Source organism: Heloderma suspectum, chromosome 4 (assembly GCF_057233095.1).
Source record: "Heloderma suspectum isolate Gila_16-S chromosome 4, 16-S_ref, whole genome shotgun sequence".
In the NCBI taxonomy this organism is placed as follows: domain Eukaryota; kingdom Metazoa; phylum Chordata; class Lepidosauria; order Squamata; family Helodermatidae; genus Heloderma; species Heloderma suspectum.
Window position 1 is genome coordinate 140,450,090 of NC_139461.1, and position 19,501 is coordinate 140,469,590.

Here is a 19,501-nt window from a genome sequence, read left to right on the forward strand (position 1 = left end):
CACCAATACAAAGTATCGTTGGTGCCGAATACATGCTAAGTAATAGCAACAGCTGGAAGATGTCTACTCACTAGGGGGTAAATGTAGGATATAATATGGTATGCATAATTGCAGTTCCCCAGGCTTATTGTTTGACCTTTCCTTGGCACAACAAAGAACATTTTAAGAGCCTTAATATGCTCTCCACCAAGTCACAAAGCATATTTAGCTTTGGAATGTACACATCCATAAACTTTATTAACATAGATATGGGGCCTTTCCATGTTGACCTTAGCCCTGACACAGACAATCTTTTTTAATCTTTAATTTGTTTTTGGTTTGATCTTGTTTATAGTCTGTTTCCTGAAATGTAATGCCTTTCTATGTAATCAGCAAGTGAGATTAAAATAGATGCAGGGTGCAAAAAATGTCTGCAAGCTAGGAGCCAGCAAGATTGTCTAGGAGCCAAATAGGGAGAGGAATCCTGTTCTCATAAGAACATAAGAGCCCTGCTGGATCAGACTGAGAGTCCATCTAGTCCAGCATTCTGTTCACACAGTGGCCAACTAGGTGCCCACAGGAAAACCACAAGTAGGACATGAGTGCACCAGCGCCCTCCTGTCCATGTTCCCCAGCAACTGCTGTATACAGGCATGCTGCTTCTCATACTAGAGGTAGCATATAGCCATCAGGACTAGCAGCCATGGAAAGCCTTATCCTCCCTGCATTTGTCTAATCCCCTTTTATAGCCATCCATACTGGTGGCCATCACTACTTCCTGTGGTAGCGAATTCCATAGTTTAACTATGTGCTGTGTGAAGAAGTCCATCCTTTTATCTGTCCTGAATCTCCCACCAATCAGCTTCATGGGATGGCCCAGGGTTCTAGTATTATGAGAGTAGGAGAAAAATGTTTTCCTATCCACTTTCTCCACACCATACATAATTTTATACACCTCTATCATGTTTCCCCTTACTTGCCATTTCTCTGCTAAACAGTCCTAGATGTTTATTTATTTATTTAAAATATTTCTTGGCCACCTTTCAGGGCAGAAGTGCTCCCAAGGCAGCTCACAACAATAAAATGCATAAAAACAATTTAAATATTAAAAGTGATAAAAATATAAAAACAATAAAAACAACAATAAAAGCCAACAATAAAACCAACTATATGTTGTAGCCTTCTCTCATAGGGGAGATGCTCTAGCCCCTTGAACCTTCTAGTTGCCCTTTTCTGCACTTTTTCCAACTCCACAATACCTTTTTTAGCTGCAGTGACAGAATACTGTGTAGTGGTCACACCACAGATTTGTGCTCACACTGATACATTCTGGCCTCTGTGCCAGCACATCTTCACCTCTGCTTCAGAGCACTGCAAGGGAGATGATGGATCTATGTAGCTGAGCTGGGAAAGGAATAACATAGAGAGACAACGGGAAGAAGGGCCAGATTAGATGTAAGGTCTATTTTATGTCTTTGCACTTTGATGTAATTTCTTTTACGTCTTTATGCTTTAAAAAATGCAAATAGGAGGTACTTGGTAGGGGCTGAGAGTTTTCAGGATTGTAGCAAACTGTGAGGATGAATGTATCCCTTTCCTCCCCTGCTGCAGTCTTCTCAAAAAATGCTCCTCCAAAGCTGTTATTTGCATTGAGAGGAAATCCTCTATTGGCGTTTTCCTCCCAATGCAAATAGCAGCTTTGGAGGAGGAGATTTCCTCTGGCCCACAGCAAGAGAGGAAAGGGTTAAACTCCCCCTTTCCCATTTGCTGTGACCCTGATAACTATCAGCTCCCCCCACACATACACACACACACGGCTGCATTTTCTTTTTAAAAGTTTATGTTAAATACAAAGATGTATTTAACGTCAGCTGTAGTTCGATCCTAAGAGGAGGCAGCAGGCAGGTCTTATAAACAGTAGCATCCTGGCGAGGGTAAGAAACCAGTTACCTGTCCTCTTCAGCACCCCAGCCAGGTGCCATCACCATACCTAATTTATTTTTTTAGCTGTCAGTGGCAACTGGATGTCTGAATTTTTGCACTCCTGGACATATGGGTAGAACTTTAGATTCATTCTCAAGTGAAATAATTGCCATTCCACTTCTATTGGATATTTCCTTGCTAATACCCACCCCCATCCCATCCAGCTCTACAGTAATTTGGCCAGTGGTGTTGGGGACCAGCACATTTGTTTCTTCATGTGTCTGCCAACCCCTTATCCTTCTTGGCTAATAATATCTAGCAAGAGGGGATTGACCACACGGATCCAGGAGATGATGAATGTCTTCTTGTGGGGGGGAAGGAGGAGATTGTGAGGCTACGGCTAAAGAAACACTCCCTGCATCCAGAGTATATTAATAACTATAAACCTGTTGTGAATATCCCTTTCATAGGCAAGGTGCTGAAGTGGGTGGTAGCCATGCCACTCCAGGCAGTCATGGATGACACTGATTATCTGGATCCATTTCAGTCTTTTTTTCAGCCCATTTTGGTATTGCAACTGCCTTCATTGTCCTGTTGGACGAAGGACAGGAGGAATTTCATCCTATTCATTCTTCTTGACCTCTTGGTGATTTTCAATACCATCAATTATGGGATCCTGCTGGATAGGCTGTTACTATCATCTTCCCACGATTTCTGACGAGTACAGATTTGTTAGTTGCAAATATCAAATACAGAACACTGATTTAGGAGTTGCTGCAAGTTTGGTGGAATTATAATGTTGTCATAGAATTTTGGATACAGTCATCTAAATTACTGGCTGGATCCTTTGCCTCATTCAAGGAACAGGGAAACTACTTATTAATTATCTACTTCATGGTGGCTGTTGAAACTGTGACGATATTGGGGAAAACTAGAACTTTGACCATTTTTGACTGTATAATAAAAAAAAGGTTCTGTATCAGCAGCTCGAAGAGTAAACCTCTCTTTTAAAAGATGCATTGGCATGCCCACACACGCCAGCCTTCTACCCAGAGGAGGAAGGAAAGACCGATGGTGGCAGTCACGTTGTGCTTTGCTGCTGGTGGTGTGCCTCTGAAGCTGCTGGCAAAGCTGGTGGCGTTAAAAAGAATTATGAAAAGAAGAACAAAGAAACAGGTCTAGCCCTGCTATGAAAACTAGGCAGCTTTTGTGCATGTAGGGAAAAAATATTTATAATAATTATACTTCTAATAATGATATATGATTTGAGCAATGCTTCTTAACCGATCCAATGTGGCTATGAATAGTGATGTTATTCTCTGCTATGTGTTGGTTTATTTAAATGTGTGCTGTTAAAATTGCTTGTTAACACCTGATTTGAAGGAATTCCTCACTTAATGTTGTAGACCCTCACATGGAGGAAAGTTCTGTGAAGGTTCCCCTCGGACGTTGAGACTCTGCAACAGTCAGACGTGCCCAAAGAACAGCATTGGCTTCAGAGCTGCCCAGTGTGCAGAATTCAACAGCAGGCGGTTCAGAGGATGGAACTACAAGTGGAAACCTTACACTCAAGTGGAAGGTGAACTTCAAGCTGTGATGGAATTCCTCCTGTTTAAAACTATGGGCATTATGCATCCCCTTCCTGCATGCCAGCCTGTAGAGCTGCTTGCACAGGAAGCGACCCCAAAAGACATTGATGCCTTTAATTCTGCTTCCTCCCCTCCACCATTGGGTGCACAAATCAGTGCACTTGACCATTCTGTGTTTTGGAAGGCCCATGTGAGACATCCATATGTGGATCTAGTGGTCACCTCCCAGGTCACAGAGTGCACCCCTCTGCAACACCCATTCAGTTGCACTTTCGGCGGTACAGTTTCTTCTCTGAGTTGTGACCTGGCAAGGCTTGACTATAATGATTGTGTATTGAGTGGCAATGGTCATTCTAAATTAATTGATTCAAAATAAAATAGTGTGATCTTGTGAGTATGGATGACTTCAGAATGTGGATGAAAAATATTAGTCACGATGCAATCAGTGGTAATCACTTTTAAGTCCATTACATTAAATGGGACAGAATTATACATATGCTTAAGGGCACAATCCTATGCATGTTTAGACAGAAAAAAGTCTTACAACTCCCAGCATTCCCCAGCCAGCCAGCCATGCTGAGAGGGCTGGGGCATGCTGAGAGCTGTAGGTCCAAACATGCATAGGATTGCATCCTAAGTCTTCCATTGAAATCAGTGGGACCTGTACTTGGGTTGTGCTCATAGTATGTTATATTCAGTTTTTATCCAGTAAGTAATGCAATCAGTTCAAGACTCTCCATCCCTTGAGCAGCTGTTAAAAGCAATGGTTGGTTAGGAGAAAAAGATTACTTCTTATTGCTTTTTAAATACATTGTTCTCCAAATAAACAATGAAAAATACTGGGTTAGACTCTAAAATGGTATGTTTAAAAACTGAAATATCAGTTCAGGGTGGTTTACACTACAGTCGCATAAAAATACAATTAAAGTAAACAGTCAATTAACAGTAAAATTAATAGTAAATTATGAGAATCAGGAGTGAAAGATCAAGATCCATAGGTTTTCTTACATGAGAAAAAAGGCATTCTTATTTTTCACTTTCATAGGCCATATATTTTATTGGAGTGTGCCCCAATCCTACATCTATGAAGTATGCATTAGGTTCTGTGCACGGATGGCTGTTTATTCACTGCCTTGTTAGGGAATGTGCCAACATCTGCAGCCCCATAATGCACCCTGCTCTTTCTCTGCATGAGTATGTCCGCCCCTTCTGCCACAGAATCCTCTGTGCATATCAGAGCTCACTGCAGCTTTGTGGGGATGGCCGGTTTTACAAACGCTGCTGTAAGACAGGAAAAGAGATTCCTGTCCCTGCCTGTGTAATATATAAAGGAAACCTCTAATATTAAGAATCCTGCATACACAAAACATTAACATCTTGCCTTCCTACCAAAGTTCCGGATGTGGAGAGTTATTATGTCTTAAAATCCCTTTGTGCAGTGATGATGAAGAATGTAGTTCTTACATTAACTAATTGCTCTACATCAAGGGTGGGGAACCTTTTCCCCCAGGAGCCACATTCTCTTGGTGGGGGGTGAGGGGATTTTGTCAGGGGCCGCATGCCAGCAGTGGGAGTGACCAGAGCCAAAAGTAGGTGTGGTCACCCCACACTCACATGCACGCACACAAACAGATCATCCCCATCCATTCACACTCACACACAGTACACCCATTCATCCATCACCCATTCATTCTCTTTCACCCCCCCACATACACACTATCTACCCATCTATACATCCACACACGCATTCATTCTCTCTCTTACATGCTCACACACACACTTGCATGTGTGTACAAATAGGCTTTGAGGGGGTCTGATCCACAGGCTTTGTAACCCTTTGCCCTCCCCTGCACTGCTGTCCAAATGGGTCTCCCAGGGCCCGCAGTTTGCTTTGTCAAAAAAGATGCGTTCATTTCATTGAAACCTTTTGGCAATGCACATTGCAGGAAGTGAGCCCCCATTCCAGATCGGGACCACAGCGGGGCACAAAAGATTAAATCTCCCCATACCTCCCATGCCAGAGTCCCAGTCTGAGGCACTGGGGCTCGATCCAGTTTGCTGCTTTTCTGTGTGGGCTAGAGAGGAGGAGAAGCTCCTCCCTCCACAGCCAGGATGGAACGTGAGGAAGAGGGGTAGCGCCAAGGAGCTTTTCACCAGGGGCCAGGTGAAAAGCCTCCGAGGGCCACATCCACACCCTTCCCTTCTGTATAGAAATCAGAATGAAGAAACATGCCCTTCCCTGGAGTTTACAATCTAAAACGGGCACATGGTGGGAAAAAGTATAGGTGGAGGATCACATTTTATCTAAATGAAGCATTCTTACATCTCAGTGATTTCAATGGGAAATCTAAGCACATGCATAAATTCTCCCCTTGAAATTAGTGGGACTGAATGCGCATAATTTTGTCTGGATCATGCCTATGTTACAGGCTGCCTGCTGCACCCGCTTTAATAATAATCTCCACTGATACAAAGCTACAAAGAATCCTAAATTCAATATGTCACAGTTAATGAAGTAAGTAAATAAGTCAGGGCCTGATCCTAATTTCAGTCGGAGAGTTAAGTGTACACTTAAATCTCTCCTGTTTAAACCAGTGGGACCTGAAAGTACTTAACTTTGGCTGCATCATGCTCTTGTTGTGTATCCCTTCCTTCCCATGTTTAGGATGGTGTATGAAGTTGAAAGCACCACCCCAGAATTAAAATAATAAAACACAAATATGAACAGTGAACAGCATAAAAATAGCCAGACATAGAACAACATACTCATCAGTGCATTTATTTCACTTGTTAGGTTTATAACTTCTAATAAGTCAAACATGAAAGCTGCTTCATCGGATATTTTCCTGTCTTAAAATAACATTAGGAATAATTTATCCTAATCCCCCCACACACACACTGCCCGTTCTCCAGTCTTCTAGCAACAGCACTATACACAAAAATGAAGGAATGTTCATTGTTCTGTTTTCATTTCAGATCAAGACTTGTGCAAGCTATACTGCATTGCAGAAGGCTTTGATTTCTTCTTTTCTCTGTCAAACAAAGTAAAAGATGGGACACCTTGTTCAGAGGATAGCCCGAATGTTTGTATAGATGGGATTTGTGAGGTAATGATGAATTAAGGTACTTTGCTTTGCCATTAACTTGCATTCAATGTATTTAATTAGCAACAAGGGCAAAGTGCAATGCTCTGTCTGCTGGCCGATTATTTTTGTGTTTTTCAAGGGGGAGAGGTAAAAAGTCAGGCTGGAACTAGACATTACAGGGGAAACATGGCTGCTGCCAAAAGCATCACTGGCAGTCTCCTCGCCCTCTCTTCTGTCCCCGGGTAACATTTAGTAATGCAAAACCATGCTGTGAATTTCTCTGCTTCCAGTAGCAAGCGCAAGCCAATGAAGGAGAGTGGCAGCCGGGGAACTTGTAGCCCGGTGACATCACATGACACAGTTTGTGTCACTAGATGTTATCCAGGGAGAGAGGAAGAGGCAAAGGAGGGTTTCTATTTTGGTGACAGTCATGCGTTCCCCAAACCTCTCATTCTGGTTTCAGCATGTCTGAAAATGAATATGGCTTGGTAGCTTGAATTGTTCTCAACAGGAGATCAGTCAACGTGAGGCTGAGAATGAAAAACAAGATATTAAAGATGACCTTTCCTTCTAACAATGACTTAAAGATGGCCTTGCTTTCTAAAAATGTGTCATAGCTCTTGTTTACTGACTTGTAAAGTCATCATCCTTCAATATCTCAAAGAGATACCTGTACAGAATATTCGGTAGTATGCACAATTATTTAAACGTAATTGATTAACTGATCAGTTAAAAGGCAGGTAATTAATCTACTAACAATTATTTGATCGACCCAAAGCACCAATTAAAACAAATTAATAGTTATTCTCATTTACTTCACAGAAACTGCAGCATGTATAAGCCATTCATGTTCAGAGAATTTCAATATGCCACCCAAAATATAAAATGCCAAATAGAGACGGTCAGTATTTTTCCATAGATAGTGCTACACTCAACCCTTGCAACAGGTTCTTGATCACAGCTAAACTGTCACCTAGAAAAACAAGTTGGGCATCCATTTTTAACAGAAGTGCCCATGTGAATTGCATATGTTATCCCGCCACACACGCACAATAGCTAAACTCCCTGTAGCCTTTCTCCCTCAAATATTTTTTTCTGATATCCAGGTCACTTCCAATATTGGACCTGGGCTGAGGAGAAAAGCACTCAGAGTGGGGTGGTGGGTGAAAAGGACCTGGGATGATCAAGTAAGAATTCAGAAGTTGGCAATCCCTGCTTTAAATGGTCAGTAAAGTGTTGAGCACTTTCCCCTCCTAATTTTTATTTTGTCTTTCCATGCAACAGGACTGCAGGGGCAAGAAGTGGCAGGTGGAGAGGGAGGAATTGTATTGAGATTTGAGACAAATCAACATAGTTTCATGCCACAAGTATATAATGTGTTGAAAATTAAGAGATGAGTGGCTTTTTTTTTGTCTGCTTATGCTGTCTTTTAACAAGTGATGTGAAACATTCCTGGTGAATTGAAACATTAGATGGTTTTCTTGTAATATTATGGATTGAATGATTACTGTTCTCTAAATGTAGACACATTCAGATGGTTCTTATTTTGCAGATTGTTGGCTGCGATCATGTCTTAGGCTCCAGTGCTGTTGAAGATGCTTGTGGAGTGTGCAAAGGAGATAATTCAAGCTGTAGAATCTATAAGGGGCAATACACAAAATATCATCCTACAAATCGTAAGTGTTCAAAAGCTTTTCATTTGTCAAAAGTATGAGTAGATCTTTAAGAGGCTTAGAAGAAATTGAAAAGTTCCAGGGGAGCTTTGTTAGCTTGTGAGTCTTGTAGACTAATGATTTTAGCACCCTAACATTTCAGTGCACTGTAGTGGCTAAGAGACAGAGGAACAAACCAGGAAGGCCCCTGGTTCACATCTCGCCTCTCTTGGCCTTAGCAAGCCACCATCGCTTAGCCTCGGGTCCCCATCTGCTAAATGGGGATAATAATGCTCCCCTACCTTACAGGGTCATTGTAAGGATTACAACAAGAGAATGTATATGAAGTGCTTTGCACGTTCAAAAACTCTAGTGGTAATAGTAGGAGAGTAGGTGTGCATATCTTACTCCCCACGAGCCAGGCTTGGATATACCCACTGTTTTTGCTTCCCATCTGACACTGCAAGAACAGGAGATGTGGTTAAGCACCTACCAGGACACAGTACATGGCTGATTTCCTGTGTTTGGCTTGGCCTATGGCAGAGCCATAATGGTGGAATGGGCAATACAGCAGAATGGATTGGGGAAGCTTTGGGGTCAGATCCCTGTTCAGCCACAAAATTTACCAAGAGCCAAACTAGATGTGATGTTAAATAGCAGCTTCAGGGGGGGACCATGACAGGTTTGGAAAGGGTTAAATTCTCCATCCCTCACTCCCTCCTGTGGCCCTGATGCTGCTTGCTCACCGCCCCCCCCCCCATGGCTTCTGTTTACATGTTTTAAAAAGTGCATGTTAATTGCATTCACATTACAGCCCTAAGTAGCTACAATCCCTCACCCTGACCTGGCTCACAGAGATTGTTATGAGAATAAAATGAGAGACCCCTCCATGTAAAATGCCTTGAAGTTGTTCCCTGAAGGAAGGGCGACTTACAAACGGGATGATAAATTGTTCAAATTATATTCTTGGTTGTAGAACACCAGTGCCCATGAATAAAGCAGGGCACAATGTTGCCAAGACCTTGCTTTTGTTTATAAATAACCTGTATCCTGTATCAAGAAAGGCCTAATAGTTTACTTTTTTTAACTGAAAAAGATCCAATAGTTACGATTAAGTAATCATGGCAAAATAAGTGAAATGGACAGGACTCAGTTACTTCAGAAAGAGCTGTAAGGCTGTAGGCCACTGATCTGACAAGTTACATGCAGGTAGAAATTCTTTTTGTTAACTTTTGAATACTTTAGTACTTTCGTATTTGGAGCTGGAACCTGAATGTTGATAGGAATGTTGTTTTGTGATTAGATGTGTCTCAAATGTGAGTGTTAACAAGAGTCTCCAGATATGGATGTGCTTCCATATAGTTGTGAATAAAATGGCTCTCCAGAGATTTTCCGCCTCTATTCTCTGAAGAAGTGTCTGACGTTAGAATGCCTTGGAACTACAGTATAAGCATATAGGTGTTTTCTGCAGAGCCCTTGCCCAGTTGGCCCTGTGACTGATGGGATGATTCTAATAAGAGTCTGGAAATAACAAAAATGCACCATTTTTTTTGTGTTCTTGGTGCGTTCATGCCTCTTTCCCCTTCCTGCTTTCCATTCCCACACCCACGCAGTCCACAGATGGTAAAGGGGAAAAGAAGAGTTTGACTTGTTACATGGTTGTAAAGAATTGGAGTAATAGGAACAAAGGGTTGTAGGAAAGTTCCCAAACGAGGAGAAATAGAGAGCTCTTGGACTGGAAGACAAATTTCTGAGGTGTCATGTGTGGGAGGCTGATGAGGGGAGAAATGGATCTCAAGGGTGGGACAGGAGAAGTGAAGGCGAGGAGCAGAGGGACATAGGAACCACTGAGGTAATGGTGCCAGTGGAGAAAATGAGGAGGCTAGACCGCTGTCCTTACTCCCACCCTTTGGCTCCTCTCAACACCCATTACGTCATAAGAAATAGCATATGCTAGAGACCTTCTCTGTTGGAACTGGAACTGATTATCAAAATGAACAAAAGTAATCACCAAATGCCGTGAAGCATAGCAGTAAAATATGTGCTTTTAGTTCCTCAGTAATTCGACCCTCATAAAAATAAGAATGCAACACTCGATGTTCACAGCGCTCTTAGGCCCAATTCACACTTAATGCTTAAGCAGAGGAGTTGGATGTTGGCTATGGGATTGGGCCCTCCTCACCTTGTGTGCGAATTCCCCCCACCCCTCAGAGACTTAGCACTGCATGCATCCATCACCAACACAGGTTAAAATGGATATGGGTACACCTCGAAAGTCACTTTGAGAACCCCAGTTCAACCCAAGTAGCAGGGGAAATGGGATCCTGCCAAGGGGAAATTGTCAGGGATTCACCCATTTTGGCTGGCCTTGATAGCGGGCTAGAGTCTGTGCTTGCCACGACCCTGTTCCTCCACCCTATGGAGGGAGAGACAGGGTCTTGTTTGATATCATGTCATGTTCAATGCCCAATGGGAGCCCCTGCTCTCTTCCCCAGCTCTGAACTGGGAAGTACACTGAGGGCTCAAGTCTGGTGTGCTGAGTCCCTGAGACACTCAGAAAGTATGGAGAAGTCTCTCTGATTTCCAAGAATCTCCCAGGCTCAGCACCCTGTTGGGGAAAGCCCCCATCCTTCTCCAGGCTCAGAAAGAATAAGTGGAATTCTCCCTGATGCTGCGCTTGCCAGGTTAAAAGATGCACTTGCCAATAGCGGGAAGGTGAGTGCAGCACATTTTGTGGATCCTTGGGAAGGATAACCGTGCCACTTTGGTAACAGAGGAGCAATCCAGGTGTAGTCTGTTGGCAGCTATACTGCACACCTATACCCGGTGGATGTATTATCCTGCTCAGGGTCTCTAATATCAGAAGGTGGAATATATATCTCTATTGACCAATGAAGGGAAGAAGACCAAGCACCTAATATTCAATCCAGGCACCTAATATTCAATCCCAATATTTTATATTGCCTGCCAATCACAGAAGCCAAAGTTTCACATCCCTGTCCCCTTCTGAGCCTGATGACGGTGCTGAAGCTTATATTATTCCAGAGAGTTCACTAAGGCTGCAGTCCTATAGACACTAACTGGGGAGTAAGTTCCATTAAACCTAATAGGACTTACTTCTGTATAGACATGCATAGGACTGCATTGTAAACTAGGATGTAATATGTAAGGCTACTGAGGCCATGAGGTTCCCAGTTCAAGTCCCAAAGTCCTCAGCAGAACTCTGAGGTTGGAGCAAGAACCTGCTGAGTTAATAAATTTCTCCCAAATGTTATATGGCCCTTGCTGTGATACTGAGTAGTATCTCTCTTCCTCCTTCATCTAGAGTACTACACCCTAGTAACCATCCCTGCTGGAGCACGAAGCATTCATGTGTATGAAATGAACGTCTCCAACTCCTATATTGCTGTTCGTGGTGCCAATAAAAAATACCACCTCAATGGCTACTGGACTGTTGACTGGCCAGGGAGATACAGGTTTGCTGGATCTGTGTTCGACTATCGAAGGCCACATAATCAGCCAGAGACACTAAGTGCTCCTGGACCAACAAATGAAAGTGTGGTGATAGAGGTATGTTATGTTGTAGTAGAATAAAGATTAACTGTGTCAGTGGAAAAGGACTGCTGTGTTCTAACAGGCATGGATACAGAGCATGTTGCTGTTGTGCAGTGATGCTGTCAAAACTGGCCTCCCCACGGGGATTCATTCCCACCCCAGCCATAACATCTGGGAGTATGTACGATGTGGGCCGGGAACATCACTATGCAAGTCTTCATGTTATTGCAGCCACAGGAAAAGCTATGGAGAGAGCCCTAATCCATGTGGTGATTACCCTTAAATGACAAGAAGGGGAGTTTGGGTGGCATCCTGGACAGCAGGTGCTCCGGATACCCTCTGGACAGTGCTGATCTCCCTGCTCATTGTTCCCAGGTCACGTTAGAGTGAGCTTACCTCTTTTCATCTTTGATTTCATGAGTAGTGGAAAACTATTTCCACTTTCAGCAGCTTTCTGCAATCATTCAGAACACGCTTTGTTGTTATCAGTGCTGATATTGGCACCATTTTCTTCCTTCTGCATCTCAGTCCTTTGCCAATGCTGCTGTTTAATCCTATCGGCTGTGGCAAGCCACGTGGTTTTTATCACTGACAGCATGGCACCTTGTCTGATGCAGAGATGTCGCTGCAGTTAATACATCCTTGGCTCACAGTATGAATCTCAGCAACTCATAATGCTCCCTTTGAAATGCAAGATGAGCACTACGACCCTTGACCTTCTTCACCGTGGACTTGAATCAGAGCCAGAGAAGAATTAATCTCCTTCCCTCCCTTCCTCCTGCTGCTGTGGGGGCATCTGCCAGATGTGCAGGTGGGAAGGAGGTAAGCTTAGGGGCGTTGAGAGGTCACAAGGAATGGAGGAGGAATCAAGCCCCAACGCACTCCTGATGATGTCATTGGGGGTGGGATGGGTTCTACTTTGACTTGTACCTGGGTTTGGAATAAAGTGAGCTATCTTTTGATTGAGTTCCATTTTCCAAGTCCGATTACAAAGTAGGTGTGTGCCTTTGTGGCAACAGTCTGACGTGAAAATTGTAGATGCTCATCATGGATACTCATGGACAAAATCGCATGAATCAACCCAACCAATTAAATTAAAAACAGTGTGAGCAAATGAAGCCAAATAAGACAGTGAGGATAAAGTAGAAGGTAGAACTGGAGCTGAGAACAAGTAGTAGCCAGGGGAAGTGCTGGCTAGGGGGAGCCATGGGAGATGCAGGGCAAGAGTACTGCACTAAAGCTGAGCCAACATTTTCAAGAAGACATTTTTTCCAAGAACATTTATGAGATTTTTCTTTTTCTCACCCCCTAGAAAAATAATGCCACTTAGCAGAATATTCTCACCATTTTTGGTGGCAGTTGCCATTTTCTCCCTACAATGCCCCAAAATGACACCAGGTCCACCTTGCCAACACAGTTGCTGCTGCTGCGAATGGCAGCGAACAGTGAACCCCTGAGAAACAGTTGGAGAATTTCTCCTTCCCTCGGGGGAGGAATGTCTCTGCCTACAGATAGGGTGGAGAATTTTGAGAGACCGTTTGTGACAGCTCTAGAACAGCATCAAACAACACAGATGTTTTAGAAAGATGAGTATTTTTCAGCAATTTATTCACCTGTGTTGGAAGTGCTACTTTTAAAGTGAATAACAGAATTAGAGAGTTTTCCTCCCCTCACTGCTCTGGGTTGAAATGGCATAGAGGCTTGTATGAGTAGCATAGAGGTCCAAAAACAGTTGCTCTAAAATAAATCTCCATGCTATTTAGTACCACTTTCTTGAAGTGGTACCTTCCACTCCTTGTCTAATGCTAAAGTGTTGGGAGACAATTCCATTTGGACACAATCAGTTATTCGGTGGGGTACAGTTGTGAGGGAAGATATCATTCAGACACAGCTAAAGCCAATCAGATATTTGTTGTACTTCTATGAAGTGAGGAACTTTTAATAGCAGAAAGGACTGACACCTCCCCACCCCCCAGCACCGCTAGTCATATCCAAAATAGTGAGTAGACGGAGCCAGGTTCCAATGACATAAGAAGATATTTAAAAGAGGAAATGAGCAAAGATACATAGATCACACTTTAGCTGGACCACAGTTCTTTACTATTCAGGTTTCTAAATAGAGGGCTTGGATATTTAAACATGGTAAATGTCCAGTACTTTCTAAGAAATTTAACTGGAGCAGCAGGGTAACCAGGACACAAATACTTTGCAACAGGATCCTGTAGTTGCTGTGCTAACACAGCAGCTCATATGAAGGTGGTAAAGGGTTCGGGCACCATTTTGCCCTTACATTGTGCTGTGATGTAAGCCTGACCCTGGTGCCATGGGAGTAGCCCTGTCGGGCCCAGCTCCACTTCAGTTGATGGCATGGTGAGGTGCAGGCAGGTGTGAACTGAATCTTCGGTTTGTTCTGGCCAGTGAGCAGACCTGACCTGGAAACTTTTATAGAAATCAAGGAGTACATCCTGATTCTCCCTGTTCTGTTCTGGTATAAAGAGATGTCCTTACTGGTGTGGCTGGTGTCCCAGCAGTCCCATCCTTTGGCCAGGGTTGGGTGGTGGTGCAGAGCCTGAATTTCTGCCTGGCATGTCTCATATGACCAGTTCAAGACTCACTGTGAGCTCAAGCCCGAACAAGCAATCACTGGACTGCCTGTTGCCCCTGTGTATCATAGCTGCGCCATGCAAGGGCAGCCACATCTCTGAAGGGTTCGGGTCAGTGATGGCTCTTCATGCTGCCTCCTGCGGGCCAGTTAAAAGAGCAGGAGTAAGGCAGAACCTGGGAAGTTGGTTATGGCTGGGTGCCTGCTTCCCAGAAATAGGATACCACATTAGTTGCCATAGCACAAAACGTTTCCACCTTAAAAGCTAAAGTGTGTTGAAGTGAAGTGCCCAATATCTAGCTGTACATTTTCTGTCTTTTAAAAAATAAAAAATAAAGACCAGCTAATGAATCTCATTAGACTCCAGTCCCAACATTCAGGAAGAGGCCAACTGGCTGTAATAGAATGTAACTTAAAGAAAGTATTTTCAAGTGTTGTAGCCTCAGTTACAAGGGGTTCAGTGTGAAAGGGTGAAAGACTTCCGAGAAATGTTGCTAAACTTAATCAAGATTCTTTTGACTGTTTCACCTGAGCAGGATGCTCCAAATTCATCTTCAGATCTGTGCAATTTCTCTTCACCCTGAAAAAGCTTGCTAAATCTTATCAAAACCTGCCAAACCTGGGCATTGCAAAATTGATGTGACATGTGATATCCATGAGTGGATCTTCCAACATCTTTGTTTGCTTGATGGCAATGGCGGGGGCAGGTGGAGAGGTTACCTTTGGTTTGGAGCTGCAGCACTGGGGGAGAGTGAATTAACCCTTTTTCTCTGAGCCTTTTGCCTAATTTAAATCATCTTCCTGGCACTACTATTAGCTTTGGAGAAAGCGGAAAGAAGACAAATACAATATGGGTACTTTTTTCCCAAAATTAATAGCCAGTGTATGCGTGGGGTGAGGGGGTTGATTTGCGTCAGGTAAATCAGCAGGAAGAAATGGGCTAGCCGGCCCCGGCCCTTTGGCCCCAGTCTAAATTCGTACCCCTCCCCTAGCATTTTTAAAGCAAAGAAAGCACCGTGAGATCCAGTCAAGAACCTCCCACAGCACCTCTAGTCTGGCCTAGAATGGTGTAGTAGATAGAGGGCTTGATTTGAACACTCTTATTAGGATGTAAGATCCATTGATTTCAGTGGAACTTACTTCCACGTAAACATGCATAGGATTTTGCTGCTGGATTAGAGCTAGACACTGTAACATAGCTTGACTGGGTGCCTTTGAGTATAAGCAAACGTTAAGTTCCTTGGAAGACCCGTGGAATGCAAAATAATAACAACAACAACAACATATTTTGACTTCCTTGTATTCCTGCAGATGTTTCACCTGGGTAGACTCCCAAAATCATCTCAGATTTTGCTTTTAGTAACAACCCGAGCTATACCCTTGGTGCTATTTTCAAGGCATGATATAGTCATTTCAGAGATGCCTCAGGGAAGCTCTTGTGCTAACTCTGTCTTCAAAACTTCACCAAGTGCTGATGAATATATCTTTCCTTGTTCCTTTCTTAGTTTCTCTCTCAAGGTAAAAACCTAGGAATTTTCTGGGAATATTCTCTTCCTAAGGCAGAAAGTGAAAGAACGCCAGCACTGAAACATAACTATACATGGGCCGTCATCCATTCCAAATGCTCGGTCTCTTGTGGAGGAGGTAATGTATCTCTGAAATGTTAAAAAATATAGCTTTATCGCAGACCACAGACTCTTTCCTGTCTAGGAATAGTCCAGGAATAGCCCTCACTAGGCACTTCCATGCAGCTCAGAAGTATAACCTGTAGGTATAGAAAGTTCCTTTATGGGCTATTATAATTAGGCCTGGTCCTAAGCATTATGTTAAATGTGGAGCAAATAACTTAGTACTTTGTTATGTTGATCCCTACTGTGCAGAGAAGTGTTTGTGTTGACAAACTAGAAAAATCCAATACAAATTGGCCATGCTGGTTGGGGATAATGGGAGTTGCAGTCCAACATATCTGGATGGCACCAGAGGGAGACTGGGTTAAGGTATTTTCACATGTCACTCTGAAGAACAGTATTATCTGGCAAACAGGAAGTAGAAGAAGAAAGAATTAATTGAAGAGGGTATTTCCTGTTGGGATTGAAAGCCACTGACTCTGTTTAGCATAACGGTAGCACCACTTCCTGTGATTCTGTGGTTCTGCTAGTGACTCTTAACAGGCAGAGATCAGAACAGGGATGGCGGCACCCTCGAACATGTCACATACAATTACGTACAAAGGTGTCTTTTTAAAGGTTTTCTTTTTTAAAATAATAGTAGAATTTTACCTCCTGGTTACAGACCTGGAGCTAGACCTTCTGTTGCTCTACAAAAGGCAGAAATGTGCCTTTTCCTTTCCCTCTCCGATCCTATTATTAACCCCTTCTAAGGACCCGTGCAACCCTTTTCCTCTGCTCCTTCCTCCTTCCCCTCTGCTTAAGAGAACTGCATTGCTTCTACTGTTCTCGCTCCCTTCCAGATGACATTTTGCTGTCTTTGGTGCCTCCTCTATCCATCCAGTGCAAGATCTCCCACATCACCAAAGTTATGGTGAATTCAGACAAATGAATGAAGTGGTGAACTGAGGAAGGACTGAAGGGCTAGCAACGTTGGCCACTGATTCACTCCTACACAAGCCAAGATACAAGCAAAGCTGTGTTTAACTCCCTCTTCCCCCAGGATTCTTTTATGCTAGGGAAGGAGAGGTTGAAAAGCCTTTTTACCTTGGCTAAGTTTCATAATAAGGCAAGGAGAGGGGTGCCTGGGATCAGGCTGTGGAACAGATGGTAAGATTGGCGGGTCAAAATGGGCCCTGGGTTGCCAGGGGCCTATCCATGCACTCTCGCCGTCAGATCGGATGCTCTTCTGAGAAGACGTAGATCCCAAGGCTTGACTTTGAGACAAAGGGTAAATTGTAAGATCCCAGAGTCTGCACCAGAGAACCCCGTTGCCTCTTCTCCCTGAGCATCTGCCACCTGGCTTAAAAGACCAAAACATGGGAGAAAGAGGAGTTGATGTCGTAAAAAAGGCAAAGGCCAAAGTACTGGTGATCCTTCAGAAACTGAAGCTGGCCCTTGTCTCAGCACCTTTAGTACAAGTACTTTGATCTAAGATCACTGTGCCTGTCAAGCTGTAGCAATATTTTTAAGTGATCACTTGTTCCCCAAAAGAAGAAGAAGAAAATCTTTCATCTTTTGGGGCTTTTTATTTATGTGTAAGTATTACAGTCACCTGGATAATTTGGATTTGTTCCTCATACATTACTGAATTATACATGGGTAAGGCTGGAACTAAATGCTTAGCAGCCAGCATGTTTATGGAGAGCAAGCAGCCACGCTATCCCGCTTCAGAGGAGTGAAGGGGGAAATTTGCAGGAGAGAGACAGTGGCTGCGTAAAGCTTCGCTGCTTTTATCTAGCTGGAGTCCTGGATGCTTAAAATGAACCCACAGTACCAAAGAAAATCAGCTGGTGAGCAGCAAATCAGTTAGTGTTGGAAAGATTAAGCACACGCATGCTCTGCCACTACATTTCAGTGGAGAAACACAGCCGGTGAAATATTGGCTGCTGGATGCTTAGTTCTGGCCTAGGTGTCCATGAGCCCCTTCCTTGTTAATAGCAGTGAGTTAAGGTTCATTTGTTTTGCCTTGGAGGGGGTGGGGGAGAGTCTGCCTGAGCTTCTCTACATGAGGCTGTTAATCGGCTGTTACTACACTGTTTCAGTTTTGTCACAGAATTGAGATCTGAGCACTACACAAAGAGCACTTCCTTTCCTGCTTTTCCACTACATAAATTCTAGGGGGCACTGTGGTTGTCAGGAGCGCCCTTGCTGCCTTCTGAAATTCTCAAGTTGCCAGAATCAACACACAGACAATAGCATTCTTTTCCAAGACTTTATTTCCATTCAACCTAATGACGCTTACAGATGCTAATTGCATGAACCCAATGAGGGAAACTTTAGAGAGCTGCCTACCAGAGGTTTCTAGCCTTAGTGAAATCAGTTGATCTCCATTTGGAGGACAGAGGTGGGATACCTCTGGATTTAAGAGCTAGGAGGCAAAAGTCTGCCCCTTTCCCATGGGGCATCGGAGCACAGCTGTTGACGTTGCGCCAAGCAGGCTGAGCGTCTCCTCTCGGCACCCTCCTTCTCCCACTTGTTCTTTTGCCGGCACCTAGCATCCCGAAGCTCCAATTGTCCCTCCCCCTGCCTGCCAGGGTCGCTACCACTCTCATGAATGTGAGCAGGGAGGGACTCTCCCTCCGGTGGCACCTCTGAACAGCGCACGGGTTCCTCTCCCACGATTTCTATCTCTTCTTCAGAATCAGAACTGCTTTGGGGCTCTGTGGGCTCCGATCCAACCCTGACAGTGGTATGGCAGAATAGCGCAGATGCACAAGTGAAAAATTAAATGCCGCATTTCCCCGCTCTAAAAAGACTTGCGGAAAGTGCTGTTTACAAACAGAAGTGACATCGTCTAATGAACCCATAAGCATCTGTGATTAGAGAATGAAGAGCACACAATAAATGACTCATGTAGAAAAGCCACAAGTTTCTTCTCAGTAGGGATGGACGGATTCCTCCCCATCTGGGTTCTCCAGGTGTCTGCCCAGCCCCTGCCCCCACTCATGTGTCCCTGGACTTGCGCTCGAGCTCATGCCTGCTCACCGAGCTGCCCTCACTTACCCGGGCCCCATCCGTCTCTGCCGCGATCGCCACGTTTTGAAAAAACATGGTGATTGCAATACTGTGCACATAGACTTATACACAAAATGGCACCATGAATCACCCATATATGCAAGGTTCACGGTGCCATTTTGGGTATAAGTCTATGTGCACAGTATTGCGATCACCACGTTTTTTCAAAACGTGGCGATTGCGGCAGAGGAGGTAAGTTGCGGGCGGCCCAGCAAGCACGGGAGCGGGTCGAGCAGGGGCAGGGGTGCGGCGGGAGCAGCTTGGAGGTGCATTCGGTCCACCAGAATCCCAGACCAAGACTGGCACCCACACCGTCCCGACCCCTCAGGCCAGTGGATTGTGGCTTCTGCTGTCCAATTCTCCTACCTAAGTTAAACTATGTGCACATTAATACCAGTCCTCTGACAGTTATCAATAATTAGGCGAAAAG

The 19,501-nt window shown here is 43.9% G+C and overlaps 1 protein-coding gene across 1 annotated transcript in view; it reads left to right on the forward strand.

Annotated features, from left to right (window-relative positions):
* Nucleotides 1–19,501, forward strand: part of ADAMTS16 (ADAM metallopeptidase with thrombospondin type 1 motif 16) — a 108,853-nt gene that overhangs the window by 60,646 nt on the left and 28,706 nt on the right. Inside the window, exons 13-17 of the mRNA XM_084848157.1 lie at nucleotides 3,309–3,481; nucleotides 6,468–6,598; nucleotides 8,130–8,253; nucleotides 11,555–11,799; nucleotides 15,892–16,030. Of these exons, the coding sequence (XP_084704283.1) occupies nucleotides 3,309–3,481; nucleotides 6,468–6,598; nucleotides 8,130–8,253; nucleotides 11,555–11,799; nucleotides 15,892–16,030 (812 nt within the window). The remainder of the gene's footprint in view (nucleotides 1–3,308; nucleotides 3,482–6,467; nucleotides 6,599–8,129; nucleotides 8,254–11,554; nucleotides 11,800–15,891; nucleotides 16,031–19,501) is intronic.